Raw genomic sequence first — 18,069 nt, forward strand, 5'->3', positions numbered from 1 at the left:
TCGGCAGAAAATCGATACGATGCAAGCCTGAATCGGCTATTTTTAATAAATGTAAAATACCAAAATATAGTTTTTTAAATATAATTTAAAAATTATTTATTTTTTAACACGTGTCACTTTATGATTGATACATAATATTTTTTAATTATTTTGAGCCTATATAGAACGATTCACTTGAGTATCGGTCTCGGCCTATACAGATGAATCGGTGACCGAACGATTCAGGACCGATACCGATATTGACAACTTCGCCGGGTAAATTTTCACACAAGTGGGATGCGACTGGAGGTCAAGTTAAAAATAGAGGGAGATGCAAGATTTCCCTCTCTTTCTTCCTTCCTTTTTGGGGTCTGTCTCTCTCTCGCGCGCGCCATGGAATGGGTTTTGCTACAGTAGCACAATCATGCCATCGTTCCCCTTCTTCTTCTTCATCTCCCCATCACCCCTTCTCTTCCATTCCCCACTCTCTGCTCTCAAAACCAGCTATTGATCTCCCCCTCTCGTTCTTCTTCTTCTTCTTCTAGTTATTGATTGCTTCTTCCTGTGTTTTGACCGACTCGTGATGTTGGGAGAAGAGGAAGAAGTGGGGTTCGTAAGTTCTGGTGGGAAATGCGGTGGTTGGACCCAACGTAACCAAGCATCATCCCCCAACAATGGGCAGCAGCAGCAGAACCATAAACAGCCTCCCCAACTAGAGAGGAAGCAGCGCCTCGTCCGATCGTGCACCATCCGGACGAATACCTCCCACCTCCTCAACCCCGGCGGCGCGGCGGGGCCCCACCAGATGCCGCCGCCGGCGGCCGTTAAGGAGGCCTCGCAATGCGAGGCGCTCGCTCGGCCGCCCCCGCCCTCGCAGGACCAGCGCTGGTCCCTCCGCTCCATGTGGGAGTTCGCCTCCGTACTCAACTTCCTCCATGTAATCAAGTAAAAGGGGAGTCATCTTCTTTGTTTATCCTTCGGGGTATGGATTGTGGGAAGTTATCGAGATTCTGTTTTGTTGTGTAGATTTTTCGACCATTATTGAACATAAACGTTGAGTTCTCGGCAGAGGAGCTCGAGGCTGCCCTTATTATTCCCAACAACACTTTAGATGATGTACATATGCCTCTGCTCAAGGTTTGGTTTGCTGTCCCCTGTGTCTTAGTTTGGAGTTTTGGTTTGAATTAGTTGGGGGTGTTGTTTGATTGATCGTTTCCTTGTTGTGTAAGTGGACGAAATGGGTGCATTGTAGCTCCAATGGAAAAGGAGAAAAAACAATAAGTTTTTAGAGTTCAATTTTGTTATTCTCACTTAGTGAAAAACATTAGTGAAGCATGACTTTTTGATTGGATATGATCTTAGCTACTAGCTTCCGTCGTTGTTTGTCTTACTCTGGCGCTCTGTCATCTCTTAACAGACACCCAACAATGAAGAATTGGATCAATTTGCTAAGATTGATTAGTTTTCATGGAAGCAATGCCACTTTTTCACCTATTTACTTCTGTTTACCCCAAGTAAATGTGTTATCTGTTTGTGGAGTATTTGACTTGTCAGTAGGTGATGATGAGGTGCTCCATTCGGGCGACCGTTCAGGTTGAATGGATGGTTTTTGTATGAACTAGATCAATTGATTTTATGGGAGTATGTAATGTCAGCTGAGCAAGAATGAGGTTGTTGGGATATGCCTATTCAGGTGTATGCTTCTAAACGGTTGAAGGTTTATAGGGATCTAGTAAAATTAATCAGTTTTAGACCGATGCAGATACTGTTGCTCCTTAAGTTTCTTTTACCAATACTGAAAACATTTCCTGTAAGTCAGTTATCTGTCAAATAATTCTGAACTTCAGGAATTCTTGACGGCTGGAAGTTAGAAATGCATTAATTCGGGAGCTTTACAGCAGTTAATATGCACAGTAAAACTTTAGTTGGTAACGGGGAAAATGCAGTCAGTGTTCATATTTGTCTACAGTTGATTCTTTGAATTAAATTATGAACATGTTTGAGTAGGTCATCCTGTTTTGGACAGAATGTGAGGTGACTAGCTTCTGTTGTCTTTCATTTGCCTGTTGCTGTAATTGCAAAATAATCCATATTTTTTCAGTTTCCCAAATTTCTTCAATCTCCCTTTTTGTTATTTTTTTGTTTGAGAGGTAGAACCGCCTATTTCCTTTGTTTGAAAACTTGGTGGCATGTGGATTTTATTTAAAAATAACATGATCTTTGTCTCTGATCGATAATCATATAACTTAGAGTTTTTTCTTTACTTTTTCATTTTTCTTTGTTCTGATTACAGGGATAGACATATCTTAACTTTGAACCAAGAAGTTGATTTCTACGTTCATTTTTAGAGTTTTCTTCTGCTAGGCAACAAACTTTTGGCCAACTATGTGACAAACTTTAAGCTGAATTTTCTGCTTGCAACCTGTTTCTATTCTATTACAGACAATTCCTCCTGTAACCAGAATGGCACTTGGGCGTGCAACATGGGTATCAGTATTATGCAGGAAGCTGAGGGACTGGTGGCATTGGGTGTGTAAGCATATCTATAGCTACATCTGTTGTTATTTCGCTAGCATTTCTACCATCTTTTCCTTATATAGTGGAAACATTCCAAATGTGCCTTTTAATTAATGGCAGGTTGCTGAAGGAGAGATCCCAATCGTTGCTTCACACGGGTCAGTAGTTTTTGTCTGGTTTAGTTATTTGGTAGAATGTGCATTTAAATGCCTGTCTAATGATTTTGTAATCATTTTGTGATAAAGGACTGAGATAGAGGTCTATAAAACACTGGAGCCTGCAACACGTGTCTTGATCTTGAAATCTCTCTGTGATATTCGTGTAGAGGTATTGCCATCTTTAATACCTGCAACTATAATGTTATGGAGATCTTTAAAGTGCAATTCGATGCAGCTTTGTGTATTATATGCTCTCTCTCATGCGTTTGTGATGAATGTGTGACGTAGCAGATGCACAAACCTCTTCATCTTGCAGCTTAATCACGATTCTGAAAGATTTTTGTGATATTTCTTTAAAGCTATTGCCATTTTAATATCACAAGATGCGTAAGCAAGCACACAATGAGAAACAGCAAGTCCAGTGCTAACGAAAACTACCTCAACAGTAAATATGTGATTTTATCATCAATGGTGAGTGACTTACTAAATGAAGCAAAAGAAGCAGAGAAAGGATTTAGCAAGGTGTGTATTAGAAAACAGTATTAGTTTGCTTCATGGGACCAACAAGCTTATTTGGGAAATCAAGTAACCTGTGGAAGAAATTCTTCTTGAAATGATATTAAATGGGAGATATTAAATGAGAAATCCCATGTGACCTTTTTCTTTTCTTATTGTATTTGATCTGTCCATGACTTCTTGCTGCTGTGTCTTTTTCCCTCCCACATCTTTAATGAAATTAAAACATTCCTTTCGAGAAAAAAACAAAAACAAATCCTGTTTTCCTTTGCTAACTACTCCATTGTGCTTATTTTCATTTTTTTGTTGCATAATGGCTGAGGCCTTAGCCCCTCTTATGTGATTTCCTTGTGTTTCTCACTTTTTTCTGACTTGATAATATGTATTCGCTGCACCGTGCCATAATGCCTTTGTGCTTCTGTATTGTTCTGTGTGATAAATACATATTCTAATGGTTACCGACAAACGCCTTGTGGTGGGAGGCAGTATTCTGGGTAGATGCTCACTATTGGGTTGGCAAATTTTGCTTGGAAAGTTGAATACAGAGTTGAGGCTGAAACGTTGAGGCTTCCAGATGGCGAGCCACTGCATTCCATGTCATTGTGAGTAGTAGTCACACTTGCATTTGTTTTGGCAGTGTCACTATTTTCACAGCATGCTCACTTGTGCTTGGAACAACCTTGGCATTCGATTCGACGACCAGATCTTTCCTAGGGATGTATTGATTGCCCACATCTCAGCGCTCATGGGAGACGTTGGAGGTTCATCTGGAGGGTCTGGATAGTGTCCACTTGGTGGCACATTTGGTCCGAGTGAAACAATTGGATCTTCAGGGGAGTCATGACGGACCCCGCTGCACACCTGGATGCTTTACGCTGCACGGTTTTGATCACAGTCCGTGGAAAATGACCAAACAGCTCCTTTGACTGGATTGGACATCAACACTTGAGTCCCTGAACTTCACGGTTGATGCTGGGATGCTATTACAAGCATCTATTTTGTTTGACAGGCTGCCAAATCTGCTTCACAACTGGCCTTCTTCCCTGCACTCTTTTATTCTGTTCTGTTTTGTTTGGTGTGAGTGATATCTCATCACTTTCCACCGCACCTCTCTGCTGATTCTAATAATAATGTAATTTTCTCTCAAAAAAAAAATCCTGGTGCATTTGTTTTCTCAGTTGCTAGTAACTTACAGCTTCTGCTTGTGACCCATGAGCTAAGACCATGGATTTTTTGTACATCTAAGTTTTTTTTTAATGTCTTATCTTCTATATTGTGATCCATGTGAATTATTGGGTCTTAATACTTTCATTTAACAGCAAGAAGACATCCGAAACCATATTGATGATTCTATAAAGCATGGGGTTCAACTATCTGCATTTCGCCGTGAACGAATTGGTGGTGACACATATGGAACTAATTACTGGTAACATTAAAAACTTTATTCGAATAGTTGATTCTTGCATTTCAGGTTAAACTTTCTTTCAGAAACAATGTAGATTTCAAATCGTGACACTGAAGCCTGTGTCTGTTGCTCATATTATTCTGTAATTGATGTGTTTATAGGTTTGAAGATGATCCTCTCATTGGGCATCGGTTGTACCGGGAGATTCGAAAAATAAAAACCAAGAAGTTTAAAAAGGGACTTTCAACCGAACCCATCGTATCTTGCAACTGGGAGACTGTTGCAGCTAACTTGGATGAATTTCAGGAAGTGTCAGTAAGTATCCATGTTGTGATTTGTTACTTGGTCTCCGTTATGTGGATGCATTTATTCATTGTTTTGCTTTATGTATGGTATGCTATTGGTATGTAGAGAGTATCTCTTTTATATAAAAGGAAAACTGGTTGTACCGGGAGATTCGAAAAATAGAAACCAAGAAGTTTAAAAAGGGACTTTCAACCGAACCCATCATATCTTGCAACTGGGAGACTGTTGCAGCTAACTTGGATGAATTTCAGGAAGTGTCAGTAAGTATCCATGTTGTGATTGGTTACTTGGTCTCCGTTGTGTGGATGCATTTATTCATTGTTTTGCTTTATGTATGGTATGCTATTGTTTTGTAGAGAGTATCTCTTTTATATAAAAGGAAAACTGGTTTCTTTCACTCATTGTGGTGCGCTTAAAGTAAAATAGAATGAAGCTGCGTAATGGCTGAATTATTAGAGAGCAAACTTTTAGTGGTACGAGTATCTACTAGTTGTTTATATGCATTTTATATCTTATGTGTATCACATTTTAGTTGGTTAATTGAACATTATGAGGCTTCATATAGTGCTTACCTGTATCATTTGAGGTTTTAATGTATCAAGTTATTGGGTTCAATAAAGCTGTCATATGATATTGGGTTCAATAAAGAATGTCATATCACAAGTATCATTTATTCTGAATCAGTGATGTGGAGATGAGCTAGTGGAGTGTTATGTGACTACTGAGCACCTGTGTAATTGGAGTATTTTCTTCTGTTGAGTGACTTCTTGTCACTAATTAATTTTTGAACAGTACTTATCTTTTTCCTATATAAAAGGACTGTTTCTAAGTGATTGCGATGAAGCTAGCACTTTGATGTGGTGCTAGGTGTTGGGCTAGTAAGTTACAACTTACAAGAGAGTGCACATAGTGGAGATACTTGGGCCCGTTTGGAAACTGGTAGTTGGATGGAGATTATGCATTTGACAAAGTGGCAGCTTCCAAATCCTGGATTTGGCAGCTACCACCACTAGGAGGTGGTAACTATCAATTCCATTCTTTAGTGTAAATACAAAGGAGAGATGGCCTCACTTCCCATCCCAAATGCATAAACACTCATCGCAGCTACCAGTTTGTAAACGTCCACCACCAAGGTAGTTTGACCAAGTTTTTACCAAATGCATTAATTCCTATCCCAGCTACTAGTTTCCAAACAGAGTCTTATATTCAGTGAATATAGGAATAACACAGCACAAGATTAAAAATGAATACATTAGAAGATATGTTGGTGTGTTGTCAATAAAAGAAATAAACTGACCTGTCACATCGTCTCTAGGAGAAGTTGACAAGACACAAATGAAAGAATCAGCAGAAAAATAGAGAGAGACCACTAAGCTCTTGAAGGTGACAGAACTAATAAAAAGGATTTTGGAGTCTGATAAGTTTTGGCTTTAGATAGCATATCATACATCCACCTGATGTTGTTGACATAAGGTTTTGATAATGATGATGACGGTGCGCCAGGTAGTATAGGCGTTTCGAGTAGAGATATGCAGTGTACATTGCAACTCTATGGAAAGGTAGTGCATGGACACCAAAATTAACTTTAGTTGGAGTTGGTTGGTTTAAGTGCAAACTCCCCTTGCCTATAGTTAATTCCCCTCCTTTTATGGCCGTCAATGGGTCAGGTTTGTGGATGGCCTCGGCTTGGATTTGAAATTCAGGGTTTGGGCCTAAATACGAAGACCTGAATGCATAGTTGGAAAACCTGGTGAGTTGACTCGAGAATCGCCTTTGTCGACCCGGATTGGACCCCAACTGGGTCACCGATTCAGGCCAAGCGATCCACATGCCTCTTATGTGGCTTTTGTCATGCCTTTCATGGTTTTAATACATAATTCTTATAATATGATTTTTTTTATATAGAATCATATATTTTTAAATCATAAATATCAACAATTTTGTATAGTTGAATACTTATATAGCTTAGTCATTGATGTCATGTGCTAAATTTAGTGATTATACAATTTGGAGTTTGATTTTTTCAATAACACTAAAAAATGCAACACGACCCAACAATAATCTGACCCATTGATAATGGAATGACAAGTTTATGAAATTGAAAAGATATTTGATTGTATATTGGCTCTTTCTTACCTGACCTAATTAGTATCCAAACCTGAAGCTGGTTATTTTATTTACATGGGCAGGTTAGACTCAAGCTCGACCAGGGCCCTGGCCCTACCTGTTGACAGCCCAACCTACTTTGGTTCTCATGATGAGAAAAGCCAAAGCCGAGTCTTATATCTTGGTCAGCTTGATTACACTTGAACATTTTGTAGATAAACAAAGTTCATGGTTCTACTATAATCACAAAGATTAAAGAAAAATTAAATTGATTAAACATGTTAAGAAGGACAATATATCTCAATGTGCTAGTGAATTGAGAGTAATTTAAGTAATGACATGCTTGGACATACATGTATACTTCTTCTCACTGTTATGGAGGCCGTAATTTGGTAAGGTTTTCAGGGCTAATTATGTGATATCTTAAGAAGGGAAACGTAAGAGTTTATATGCTAATTTATGCGTCAAATAAACTTAGTAGAATGTATTATTTTATACCAAGGTTGCCAGACTAGGAAGCGAAAGCGGAAAACGATACGGGAAGCGAAAGCAAGAAGCGATGAATTTAAAATGTATAGGAAGTGGGAAACGAGGAATAAAAAAACAATATAAGAATTGAATGGGAATCAAAATAGAATACAAATAAAAACTAAAATAAAAGTGTATATTCTTAAATTTCATGATTTTTTAGTGTAAGAATTAATTTTTTTAACAAAACCTAAAAATGATGACTGCCAATTTAGAGAAATCACGTGGAAATGAGTGAGAAGCGTGAGAGGAACACATAAAAAACATGAAAATTAGAGTGAGAGTACATAATAAGAACATATGAAGCATATGAAAAGCGTGGGAGAATTGAGATTCTCATCAAGTTTTGAAAGTGAGGAGTATCGCGCTTCCGAAGTGCATTTCCGGGAAGCGAGCTTCCCACCTATCTAAGAAGCTTCCGGTAATTCTGTTTTATACTGCCATTTTTTTTACTAATTTAGAGTTAAAAACTCCAGAAAAACTTTTCAAGATGATTTTATTTGCATTTTTGGAAAATAGTTGCGTAAAAAGAAAAAAGAAAGATTGCACAAACTATCGTGGTATAAAACTCATGAGTCATACTATGAAACTTTGGGAGAGGGTGATTGAGTCTAGGTTGAGGAAGGTTGTCATGATATCGGAGAATCAATTTGGTTTTATGCCTGGAAGATCAACTATGGAAGCTATACATCTTCTTAGACAACTTATTGAAAGATATAGAGAGAGGAACAAAGATTTGCATATGGTTTTTATTGATTTAGAGAAGGCATACGATAGAGTACCTAGGGACGTTCTCTGGTGGACAATGATGAAGAAAGGTGTTTCTCTCAAGTACATTAGTATAATTAAAAATATGTATGAAGGAGTAGTAACCAATGTCCGCACTTGTGGAGGGGTGACAACCAATTTTCCTATAACGGTTGGGTTACATCAAGGATCTTCTTTAAGCCCTTTTCTATTTGCGATAGTGATGGATGAGCTTATGAGATCAATTCAAGAAAATGTACCGTGGTGTATGTTGTTTGCCGATGATATTGTTTTGATTGATGAGTCTAGAGCTGGGGTTAATGTTAAGTTAGAATTATGGAGACAGACATTGGAAGTTAGAGGTTTTAAGTTGAGTAAGAGTAAGACTGAATATATGGAATGTCGGTTTAGTAAGCAACGAAGTAGTGATGGGAGTGTAGTGAAGCTTGGTGAGCAAGAAATACCGGTGAATGATTATTTCAAATATTTGGGATCCATCATTCAAAAGTATGGAGAAATTGATGGAGATGTAAATCATAGGATAAAGGTTGGGTGGATGAAATGGAAAAGTGCAACTGGAGTGCTGTGCGATCGTAGAATGCCATTGCGGTTGAAGGGAAAGTTTTATAGGACGACTATTAGGCCCGCTTTACTATATGGTACAGAATGTTGGGCTGCCAAGAGACATCATATTCAAAAAATGAGTGTAGCTGAGATGCAGATGCTTAGATGGATGTGTGGAAATACAATAAAAGATAAGATTCGGAACGATGAGATACGTAAGAAGGTAGGTGTTGCACCCATTGAAAATAAGATGCGAGAGAATCGTTTACGGTGGTTTGGACATATTCGGCGAAGGCCTAATGATGCTCCAGTTAGAAGGTTGGAGAAATGGGAAAATATATTAGTTAAAAGAGGTCGGGGTAGGCCTAGGAAGACTTGGATGGAGATGATAGGAAAGGATATGAATGCTTTGAACCTCACCGAGGACATGGCATTGGATAGAAATGATTGGAGGAAAAGGATTCATGTGGAAGACCCAAAATGAATTTCTTTTTTTGGTTCATATCGCTGACCCCAATTGTTTTGGGATGAAGGCGTAGTTGTTGTTGTAGTTGCGTAAAAAGAAAGAAGGATCATGAGGAACACATTTTTCATTGTGTGAAGAATCGAGTGGTGAGCTTCTTTTTTGTTATTTGAAAAGGTTTCTTCATTATTTTCTAATTTTATGGTGGAATAGTGATCTTTCTTTTATGGTCTCTATTCTTTTTAAAATTTTAATCTCCTTTAATTTATTGTTGTTTAGATCTATTAGTTTCATTAACTATTTGCGAAAATCAATATGAGCACTTGTATTTAGTTGCTTATTGTTTTGTCTTTTTAACTAATTCTATTAGTTTTTGAATACTGTTGCATCTAGCATTAGCCATTACATGTTTATGTTCATTAGTAAACTAACATCCTTTTAGTTTTTTTTGTCTTCTAATAATTTTTAAAATTCTCGTTATGCCTTGTTCATATTCGTCTAAAGAACCTCACCATGCTGTTGGGGAACGACCCTTCGACCTACCGATGGATCGAAGAAACAGGCACGAAAAAAATAAAAGGGGAAAACGAGGATTTTACGTGGTTCGGCAAAAACTGCTCACCTCTACGACCACACTGAGCCTTCTTCTTTTATTGTTTGGGATACACAATACAGAGGAGAATCCCTTATTAAATAGGAGTAGTCTACGAATTTTACATGGAGTCTACTAGTGTTGCTGGATTTAATAAGGAGTCTAGTGTAAAATTAACAGGCTCCACCAATGTTGGGAAAAGCGTTGTTGCTTAGCGCAGCGCTTCACCAAAAACTGAAGCGAGGCGTAAGCATCACATTTTTTTTTCTTTAACTTTAAAAAAACTTAAAAAATATCTACAAATACAAATAAACAATAGAAATGCTTTATTGATAAAGTAACAATCAATAAGAAACAGAAAATTAAAAATAAATAGCAAAATTAACAAATTTTCTTCTTCTTCTACGGGAAATTGCAAATATAAATAGTTTTCTTTCTTTTTGTCTCTCTATCTTTCTTTTTCTTTCTTTCTTTCGGCCATTCTTCCTTTCTTCCTTTTTGCTTCTTTTTTCCTTCCTTTTCTTTCTTTCCTTCTTTTCTTTTCTTTCTTTCTTTTCCTTTCTTCTTTCTTTTTTTCCTTTGTTGCGCTATTTACCTGCGCCTCAAGGCGAGGCACGCTATTTGCACCTTGAGGTGCGTCTTTGATAACTATGGGCTCCACACTCCTCCAACACATGCCTCAGTATTTAAAAACCTTAATTCCAATGACATTCCCATTTCTGGTGGCATTTTTCCAAAAAGTTTAATATAAACTGCCAAAGAAAGGGGAAATTTTGGGATTCTGTTGTACTATAATCATCATAATTTTAACTTAGTTTCCCTTATCTGCTGAGACTGTGTTTATCCAGACAGTAGCCTACTGTAATTAAAAATGGAATTGGCTCATCTAGGGACTTTTGCTGGCTTGCCAATCTGCTTGACTGGTGTTACCCGCAATGTTGCACAAACATCTAGCTTGGTTTCCATATTATTATACCACTGGTCTGCAGTGCTTCTTTAGTAAGTAGATTGTGGTTACGTGTCAGGGTTAGGGTTCTCTTAGGTCTCTTGTGTTTCCCCTTCTTGTGTTAGATGTAGGCTTGATATTGGGGGGAGGGGGGCACTTTTTTTTTAAGATACGCTAGGGTAATCCCGGTGGGATTCTACTCCGAGACCCCTTGGTTATGATAGTGTGACCTTAACCATCCAACCATCTCACTCAACCCCCTACTGGGGAGAGAATTGGTCAGAAAAATGTTGCCTTCTTTGTTTCTTTTGTGGGTTGGCAACTTGACAGTGATACTGAATCCCCATTGCCATATATAGTCCTTACAACAATGATTTCATGATTGTAAGAACTATTGAAGAAGGTTATGTTGATCACCTTTTCTTTTCTAATTTATAGATCCTTAGTTTTTTCTCTCATGAATCTTTATGAAAAAGAGCTGTAAGTCAATATCTTAAACCAGCCTTATAAATAGAAAACATCAATTGATCTTATGAAGACTTGAGGGAAGTTCTCTAAATTGGTGTTGTATGGCCTTGCACGCATGAATGCTCTGATAACTACATATGCAAAGTTTCATAATTTGTTCTCGAGATATCCTTTAAACATTAGTTTTTGTGCTTTTTATAGGAAAAGCTTTCATTGAGCAAAAATAGAACCGAGGCTGCACTGGGAAAGAGGCTGAAGATTGACATTCTTCCAGAGATTGAGAAGATTCATAAGGTGCTTATTTGAGGTTTTATGAGCATGTTATGATTGTTGTGGCTCATTTCATAATTTGTGTTTTTCATACTTGTTTTTGTTCATATGATGTACTGGAGCAGTTTGGCTCTGAAAAATTTCTGGAGAAGTTTTAATATCTTGAGGCTTTGTTTCAGAGGAAGGAGAGAGCACTCAAGAAACAACATAGAGAAGCTATGCTCCTAGATAGCTATATTAGTGCTGATGGGCTTGCTGCAGGGCGCTCTTTACGTGACAGAAAGCCTGTTACTTATACTTTTGGTTAGATGGTTTATTTTGTATTTAAGTGCTTTTTCTTTTTTCATCATATTCTTCTTCATTCATAATCACTGTATTCTCTCTCTCTCTCTATCTATATATATGGTAAATATTTGGTACTATGAATGTACAAAATTATTGAGTAAAATCACATTTATTTCATATATATTTTTAAATTTTTTTTGTAGATCCAACCTTATGGATGTAATCTGCAATGTTTGTATAGTAGGAAATGGGTTTTGAATCATGTGATTATAACATGTAACTATGTAAGCAAGTTTTTCAAAGGCTTCCAAAACCAATGGCCCACAATATACCAAAATTTTATGACTCAAAAAATCATATTTTACATAAAAAAGACATGATCTAAGGTCCGATCTCTAGCAAATAAACCATGCTGAACACATTTATGTGACCAGATTGGGTCGATATAGCTTGCATCTATGATTTCTAGCTCAATAGTTCCATACCTTCATTAGTACCATCTCTCTCTCTCTCTCTCTATATATATATATATATATATAGTGTGTGTGTGTGTGTGTGCGCACTCATCCCTGTTATAGGGACTAATGACTTGGTATTACTAGGAAATGTACAGTCCAGTGAATAGTTAGTTTAATAGTTTCTTCAATACATGCTTTATTTTTTCCTAAATATTCTTTATTTTTCTCTTTCCTCCCCTATTTTCATGCTTCGCTTTTGTTCTTTGCTGAACTTTCATTATTTGACTGCCAAATTACATTTCATAAATTGTTTTATGTAGTATCATGGCCTTGCATTATGATGAGAAACCTTATCGTAGAGCTGGCTTTTGATTCTCATGTTTCAATTATTTTCTCATCATCCTGTGAAATGCTGCTTCAAAATTCAATCTATCATTAATGCATTAAGTTTATGCTTGTCTTCATCATAATCTTACTTTCTAGATCTAGAGCATCCTTTTCTGCTGATGATCAGAATTTTAGTAACTATGGCATGAGAACTCCAGGCCTTCTGAATTTCTTAACATAAACCAATTCTTGACAGATCAACTTCGCCCTACTAATCTAGTAGTTTCTGGCTATGACAAAATCATATATTTGTGTATTGGTCATGTAGAAATATAGTAAGCATTCAATACTACTACGACCATTGCCATGTGTGCATTCTTTTTGAATCCTAGCTGTATCTACAGCACGAGGCATTGGTTAGTTTTAAAAAGTAGCAGTCCTGGATGATGTCAGCCTTCTGGAGGAAATGAAATTTTGTGAAACGAAACCTTAGTCTTGTATATGGGTGCATCAACACTGGGTGTGAACATGTTCAAGGTTGTTCAGTAGCTATAATGACACAAACATGTGCATGATCTGCATCAGGTATAATTCAATTGAAGTTTTTTAAACAAGGATTGTGTAGAAAGGGCATAAGGAGCTGAAGCATGATTTGCATTAGTAGGGGGATCATGCTATCAAGATCTTTAAGTCTAGCCCTTCTATCCCTGCATCTGTTACTTAGCCTGCCGTCTACTTTGTAACGTAGCTTTTGTTATTCCTATGGAGAAAAAACTGTTCAATTCTATCAACTTAGTTTCAGTGTGAAGATTCAGACAGGAAAATTATGCCTTGGATGCTCCAATTTCAATCGAGGTAGCTGCAAGTAAAATTTTAAACACCATCCCTTATTGAAAGTCTTAAGATTTATAAGGCGGTTTAACTTTTCTACTATAAATAAGAGATTATTAGGAACTGTTTGAGATTATGCAAAGTTTTCTAGTAGCTGACTTCATCTTTAGCCTGTATGTGTTGGTGTAGGTTTCACTTGTCTAACCTTCATATGAAAAGCTCTGTTTAGACTGTCTATTTATGTTTTACATTTCCTGAATATGTTGTTGCACTTGAAAAGTTGTGTCATCATGTGAGGGATGAGGAATTGCATTGACCACTCAAAATAAGTAAATACAATTGGAACTTTGTAATATCTAAATTTTGCTAAAAACTTGGCATTTGACTGGATTGGATATTTATTCCAGTTATAGACTATAGTTAAGCTATGCTTGTTGATTAATAATTGCATGTCAGCGCTTAGTATTCTTTAGTCTATGAATTAGGTGACTTTGAACTATGCGAGGAAAAGTTATCATAGTTCTCAAACTATTATTTGCAGCGGTCTCATGGTCTGATGTAATTGGTTTTGCATCTGCAGATGATTTTGACCGTTCGATCGATGAAGCAATCAAAATCACAAAGTAAGCTCTTTTGCATCTTCAGGAATCATACTATTACTTTCTACTTTGAAGAGAAATGGAATTATGTTAGGACCTAGAAATTATGGTAGTTTGCTTATTGATGGTACAAGAATTACTTGTATTGAGAGTTCTTGCTTTCTAGGACAAGGCAATCTTCTCCTGAACCTGCTGCAAGAAGAGATCTTATCCCTATACCAGAGACCTCTACCAACGGTGAAGCTAATGGTCCTACAAGAGTTACTCGTCACATATCAGTAGATACACAATCACCTAAGTCAATGGATTATGAGGAAACTGATGGAGAACATAAATCTGGCCTTCTTGATCGCAGGTATCCATGCTTTCATTTCTTTTCCTTTTAATCATTGGTGTAATTGATCTGGTCCAGGTACATGATTCAGAAACATGTGACTAATGTACAGAAACCGGCGAAGACAACAACCACAAAGGTACTCAGAGAAAGAGTTTGTTGAAGCAGATTCAGATAATGAGGTAGACTTTGATAGTGATGAAGATATTACAGGAGAAGTTCTGTATGATGATGAGTATCTTAGAACTCAGAAACACAAGAAAACGGTGAGTAGTTCTGAGGGCGATGAGGAAAATGGCAAAGATGATGACTGTGAAGACAGTGACTATTCTTTGAGTCTCAGTGAAGAAATGGAACAATCTCCTAGACAAAGGAAGCCACCTCAGAGTAGAAGGGAATCAAAACAGTCTGTGGATGAAATACAGTCTGGCCTGAGGAGAAGTAGGAGGACAACACATAACTGCATCAACTACAGACAGTACAAGTTTTCAGACTCAGAAGCTGACTCGGCAAAACCTGAGAAGCCTAATGCCACTGAGAGGCAGTCTGAAACAAGTGATAGTGTAGATGATTCCATGGAAAGGGACGACTCTCAGCAAGATGAAGTTTCAGATATAAAGGACAATGGCCTTTCTGATTCTCTGGTGGCAGCAGAAGTGTTCAATGAGCCACTTGTCAAAACAAATATCCCAAGGCAAGATTTTGAAGGGGAAAAAGAGAGACGATTTCTGGACCTGAATGAGCTTGCTCCAGGAACTGGGTTTGATGAGGTTCCTGGTAGCATGGTAAAAGATGAAGATGACAATTAGATCTAGAGGAATAGCAGTACGATGAATATTAGATATCGAGGAATAGCATTATGCTGAAGATGATTAGATCTTGAGGTATAGCATTTTGATGAACAACTCTCTTCAAACCTGTTAGTTTTTCTACAATAGCCTTTGGTTCTGATATTTATTGTCTTATATTGGCTCTACGACTGAGGTGTATAATGATTTTGATGGTTTCTCACGAAGGGGTTTCTGAAACCATTCACTTCATGAGAAACATATGTAACCTGCTCAGTTTTTTCAACTCAGGGTAAAGATAGATAAAAATGTATAGATAATTATTATCATATCAATGATATTTTAGTACCATATGTTGTTTTTAGTTGCAAAACATAGGCATGCATTCGTTGTTTTGAGTCCACTTTTGCCTCTAATGCCTGTGTAAAGTAGTCCCTTTTGCAGCCAATGGAACATTGTGGTGATGGGGGAAATGAGCCGAAACTCTTCTAAGAAGCATGACTTTGTTACCATTTAGATGTGCAGCCAGATGCTTGTGGATGGTGTTGATCACCCGTGTACAGTGGTAACCATTCTTTACAGTGGTAACCATTCTTTATGAAGGTGGGAATTATGATATGGGCCATTTTCTGCCTCAATTTCATTTGAGAATTGACAAAAATCATGATTGTCATGGATTTGTCAGATCAAGCATCGACTTGGTATCTGTTTCCTGATTGCCGTGGTAATCACATCATTAGGTCGTGTGTGTGTTTTGGTTTGATATTTGTCAGCTAGGTTATAAATAGTCCACAAGGTCTCCGCTCCTCTGGTGGGAGTGACTTGTGAATGTCATCACAAGTTCGAACGGATGGCATTACTTGCCACAAGGCCAAAGCTGGGTGACCTCCCCAGTGGGCAGGAGGGACTTCAAGGGGTTTACCAACCTGAGGCCAGTCAATGTGTGGTTGGTGACGGGGTTTCTCTTACATTATCCAAAAAAAAAGCTAGGTGATAAATAAGAATGAATATAAATTGACAAAACGCCTGTCATATGATTAAATGCTTTGGAATGTATATTGGGTTTTTAGTGAGATTTTTCAACTTTTTATTTTCTCTAATTGTTTAATCCAATTTGGGGGACTTGCAAGTAACCCAAGAATATTGTTGTTTGATGCCATTGGGGGCTGAATCCTCGGGATGGCTGAAGGAAGAAAAAGAAAATGAAATCAAATCAATGAAGAAGGTGCTGATGGATGTAAATACTTGAAGGAATTTATTTGAAATCCCTTTGAATTGCCAGAATCATCCCAACTTTATCCTTACAAAAAGGCCTTTATGCCCTTAAAACTTTTGGATGCATTTTGTTAAAGTCCTTGTAAAATAGTGTGTTATTCTAAATGCTTCACAATTTGCTGAGATCTTTCATATATTCAAAATCTCTGATTGTTGATTCTTTTAGGATGTTTTTGCCCCTTTGCAAATATGGTACGACCATTGCAAATCATTTTTGCGAGTGCCACTCAAAATGTACTAAAAACCCTTGAAGTTCGCAAATATATTACGACAGTCACAAATCATTTTTATTAATGTCATTTAAAATATACCAACCTCCTTTAACTAACAGTCCTAACATATGTTCACAAATATGATAGACTGTTGCAAATCATTTTTTCTAATGTCACCCAAAATGTGTACCTCCATCATATGTCCGCATGAAGGTCTTATCAAATCATTTGTGCTTAATTTACTGTCAATAGCTTGTCAGGAGGGAAGCTGGTTTAAAACTTCATAAAATTGAAGTCGGGAGTAAATAACTCTGTGAATTGGAGCAAAGAACCCAATGATTAAGCATGCAATGATCGATCTATTATCTGCCTAGTGACCTCTTAATGATAAGCAGATTTGAATTGGAAAAGTTTTAAGTAGTGCGAGTAAAACCACTATGTTGTGATTCGGCCTACATGGCCAAGTAGGAGATTGTTAGCTCTTGGATGTAGGGCCACGTGGCCATGACCCATTCAGTTAGAGTGATTGGGCCCCCTATCTCTAACTGCTTGGGATGGTCTGACTAACTGTTTTACCTAAGTTACTGGGCCATTGTTGTTAACCTTTTGTAATTACCTTACTGTACTTTTTGACAGTTTAACCGAGTTAGATTCGGCTGGAATTTGAATGGGGAGAAAAAAATCTGGAAAGGCTGTTTCACCTGGGATAAGGTTAACCAAATAGAGAAGGACATATATAAGAGACTAGATCTGTTAACAGTAAAGATAGATGTATTACACAACACTCTTATCTTGGGGCGAATCTGATTCACAAGGGATCACCAGCCTAACTTTTCTTGAGTTTTTTTTTTTCGACAGAGAAAGCTGGGGTTAGGCAGAGCCTACCAGTTATACAACCATACCCTTTGGGGTTCGAACTTGCAACTTTCCAACACAAAGTGACGTGCACTAACTGCTCCTGCCAGATGAGCGGAGTCCCCCATTGGTAACTTTTCTTGAGTTTTGTCCCCATCTGAATCTCCATTTTTTCCCTGAGTTTTTTCCTGGGGTGAAACCCAACAACCTCTTGGTTATTCTCTTCATTGACTTGGATCTGAATCCAAAATCATCAACCACTCTTATTTATTCTCTTAAATTGACTTGGGAATAAACCAACCCCAAGGTCTTTCCTTATGGTAAAAAACTTCCACGGCCAACTTTTTGAGAATGCTAACAAAGTTCACTACAAATATATACCATTAACACAAATAAGTGCATCTTAACCTCGATAGAAATCTCAAAACCAACCCAAATCCTTTATTATTATGAGATTAGTTTTACAACAATAATATTATTTTGAAACTATTTTACAATAATAAATATCTATAAACGAGACCCACGACAAGCAAACCTGAA

General features: G+C 37.4%; 1 protein-coding gene across 1 annotated transcript; it reads left to right on the top strand.

Moving 5' to 3' along the window:
• The first annotated feature begins 562 nt into the window (after positions 1–562).
• On the top strand, positions 563–15,516 carry LOC149829087 (DDT domain-containing protein DDR4-like). The gene is made up of 12 exons (XM_090017205.1): positions 563–916; positions 1,006–1,116; positions 2,422–2,508; positions 2,617–2,654; positions 2,742–2,823; positions 4,490–4,596; positions 4,737–4,890; positions 11,497–11,589; positions 11,745–11,868; positions 14,047–14,089; positions 14,232–14,420; positions 14,512–15,516. The coding sequence occupies exons 1-12, from the start codon at positions 563–565 to the stop codon at positions 15,206–15,208; spliced, it is 2,079 nt and encodes a 692-aa protein (XP_089873331.1). The 3' UTR covers positions 15,209–15,516.
• Positions 15,517–18,069: the final 2,553 nt, after the last annotated feature.

The sequence above is a fragment of the Nuphar pumila genome, chromosome 9 (genome assembly GCF_984573655.1).
Source record: "Nuphar pumila chromosome 9, dmNupPumi1.hap1.1, whole genome shotgun sequence".
In the NCBI taxonomy this organism is placed as follows: domain Eukaryota; kingdom Viridiplantae; phylum Streptophyta; class Magnoliopsida; order Nymphaeales; family Nymphaeaceae; genus Nuphar; species Nuphar pumila.

Excerpts from the sequence above, each read along its gene's own strand:
- LOC149829087 (XM_090017205.1), top strand. The coding sequence starts at position 563 with ATGTTGGGAGAAGAGGAAGAAGTGGGGTTCGTAAGTTCTGGTGGGAAA. Across the intron at positions 917-1,005 it reads CCGTACTCAACTTCCTCCAT|ATTTTTCGACCATTATTGAA; the intron begins GTAATCAAGTAA and ends TTTGTTGTGTAG. Across the intron at positions 14,421-14,511 it reads TCTGGCCTTCTTGATCGCAG|AAACCGGCGAAGACAACAAC; the intron begins GTATCCATGCTT and ends ACTAATGTACAG.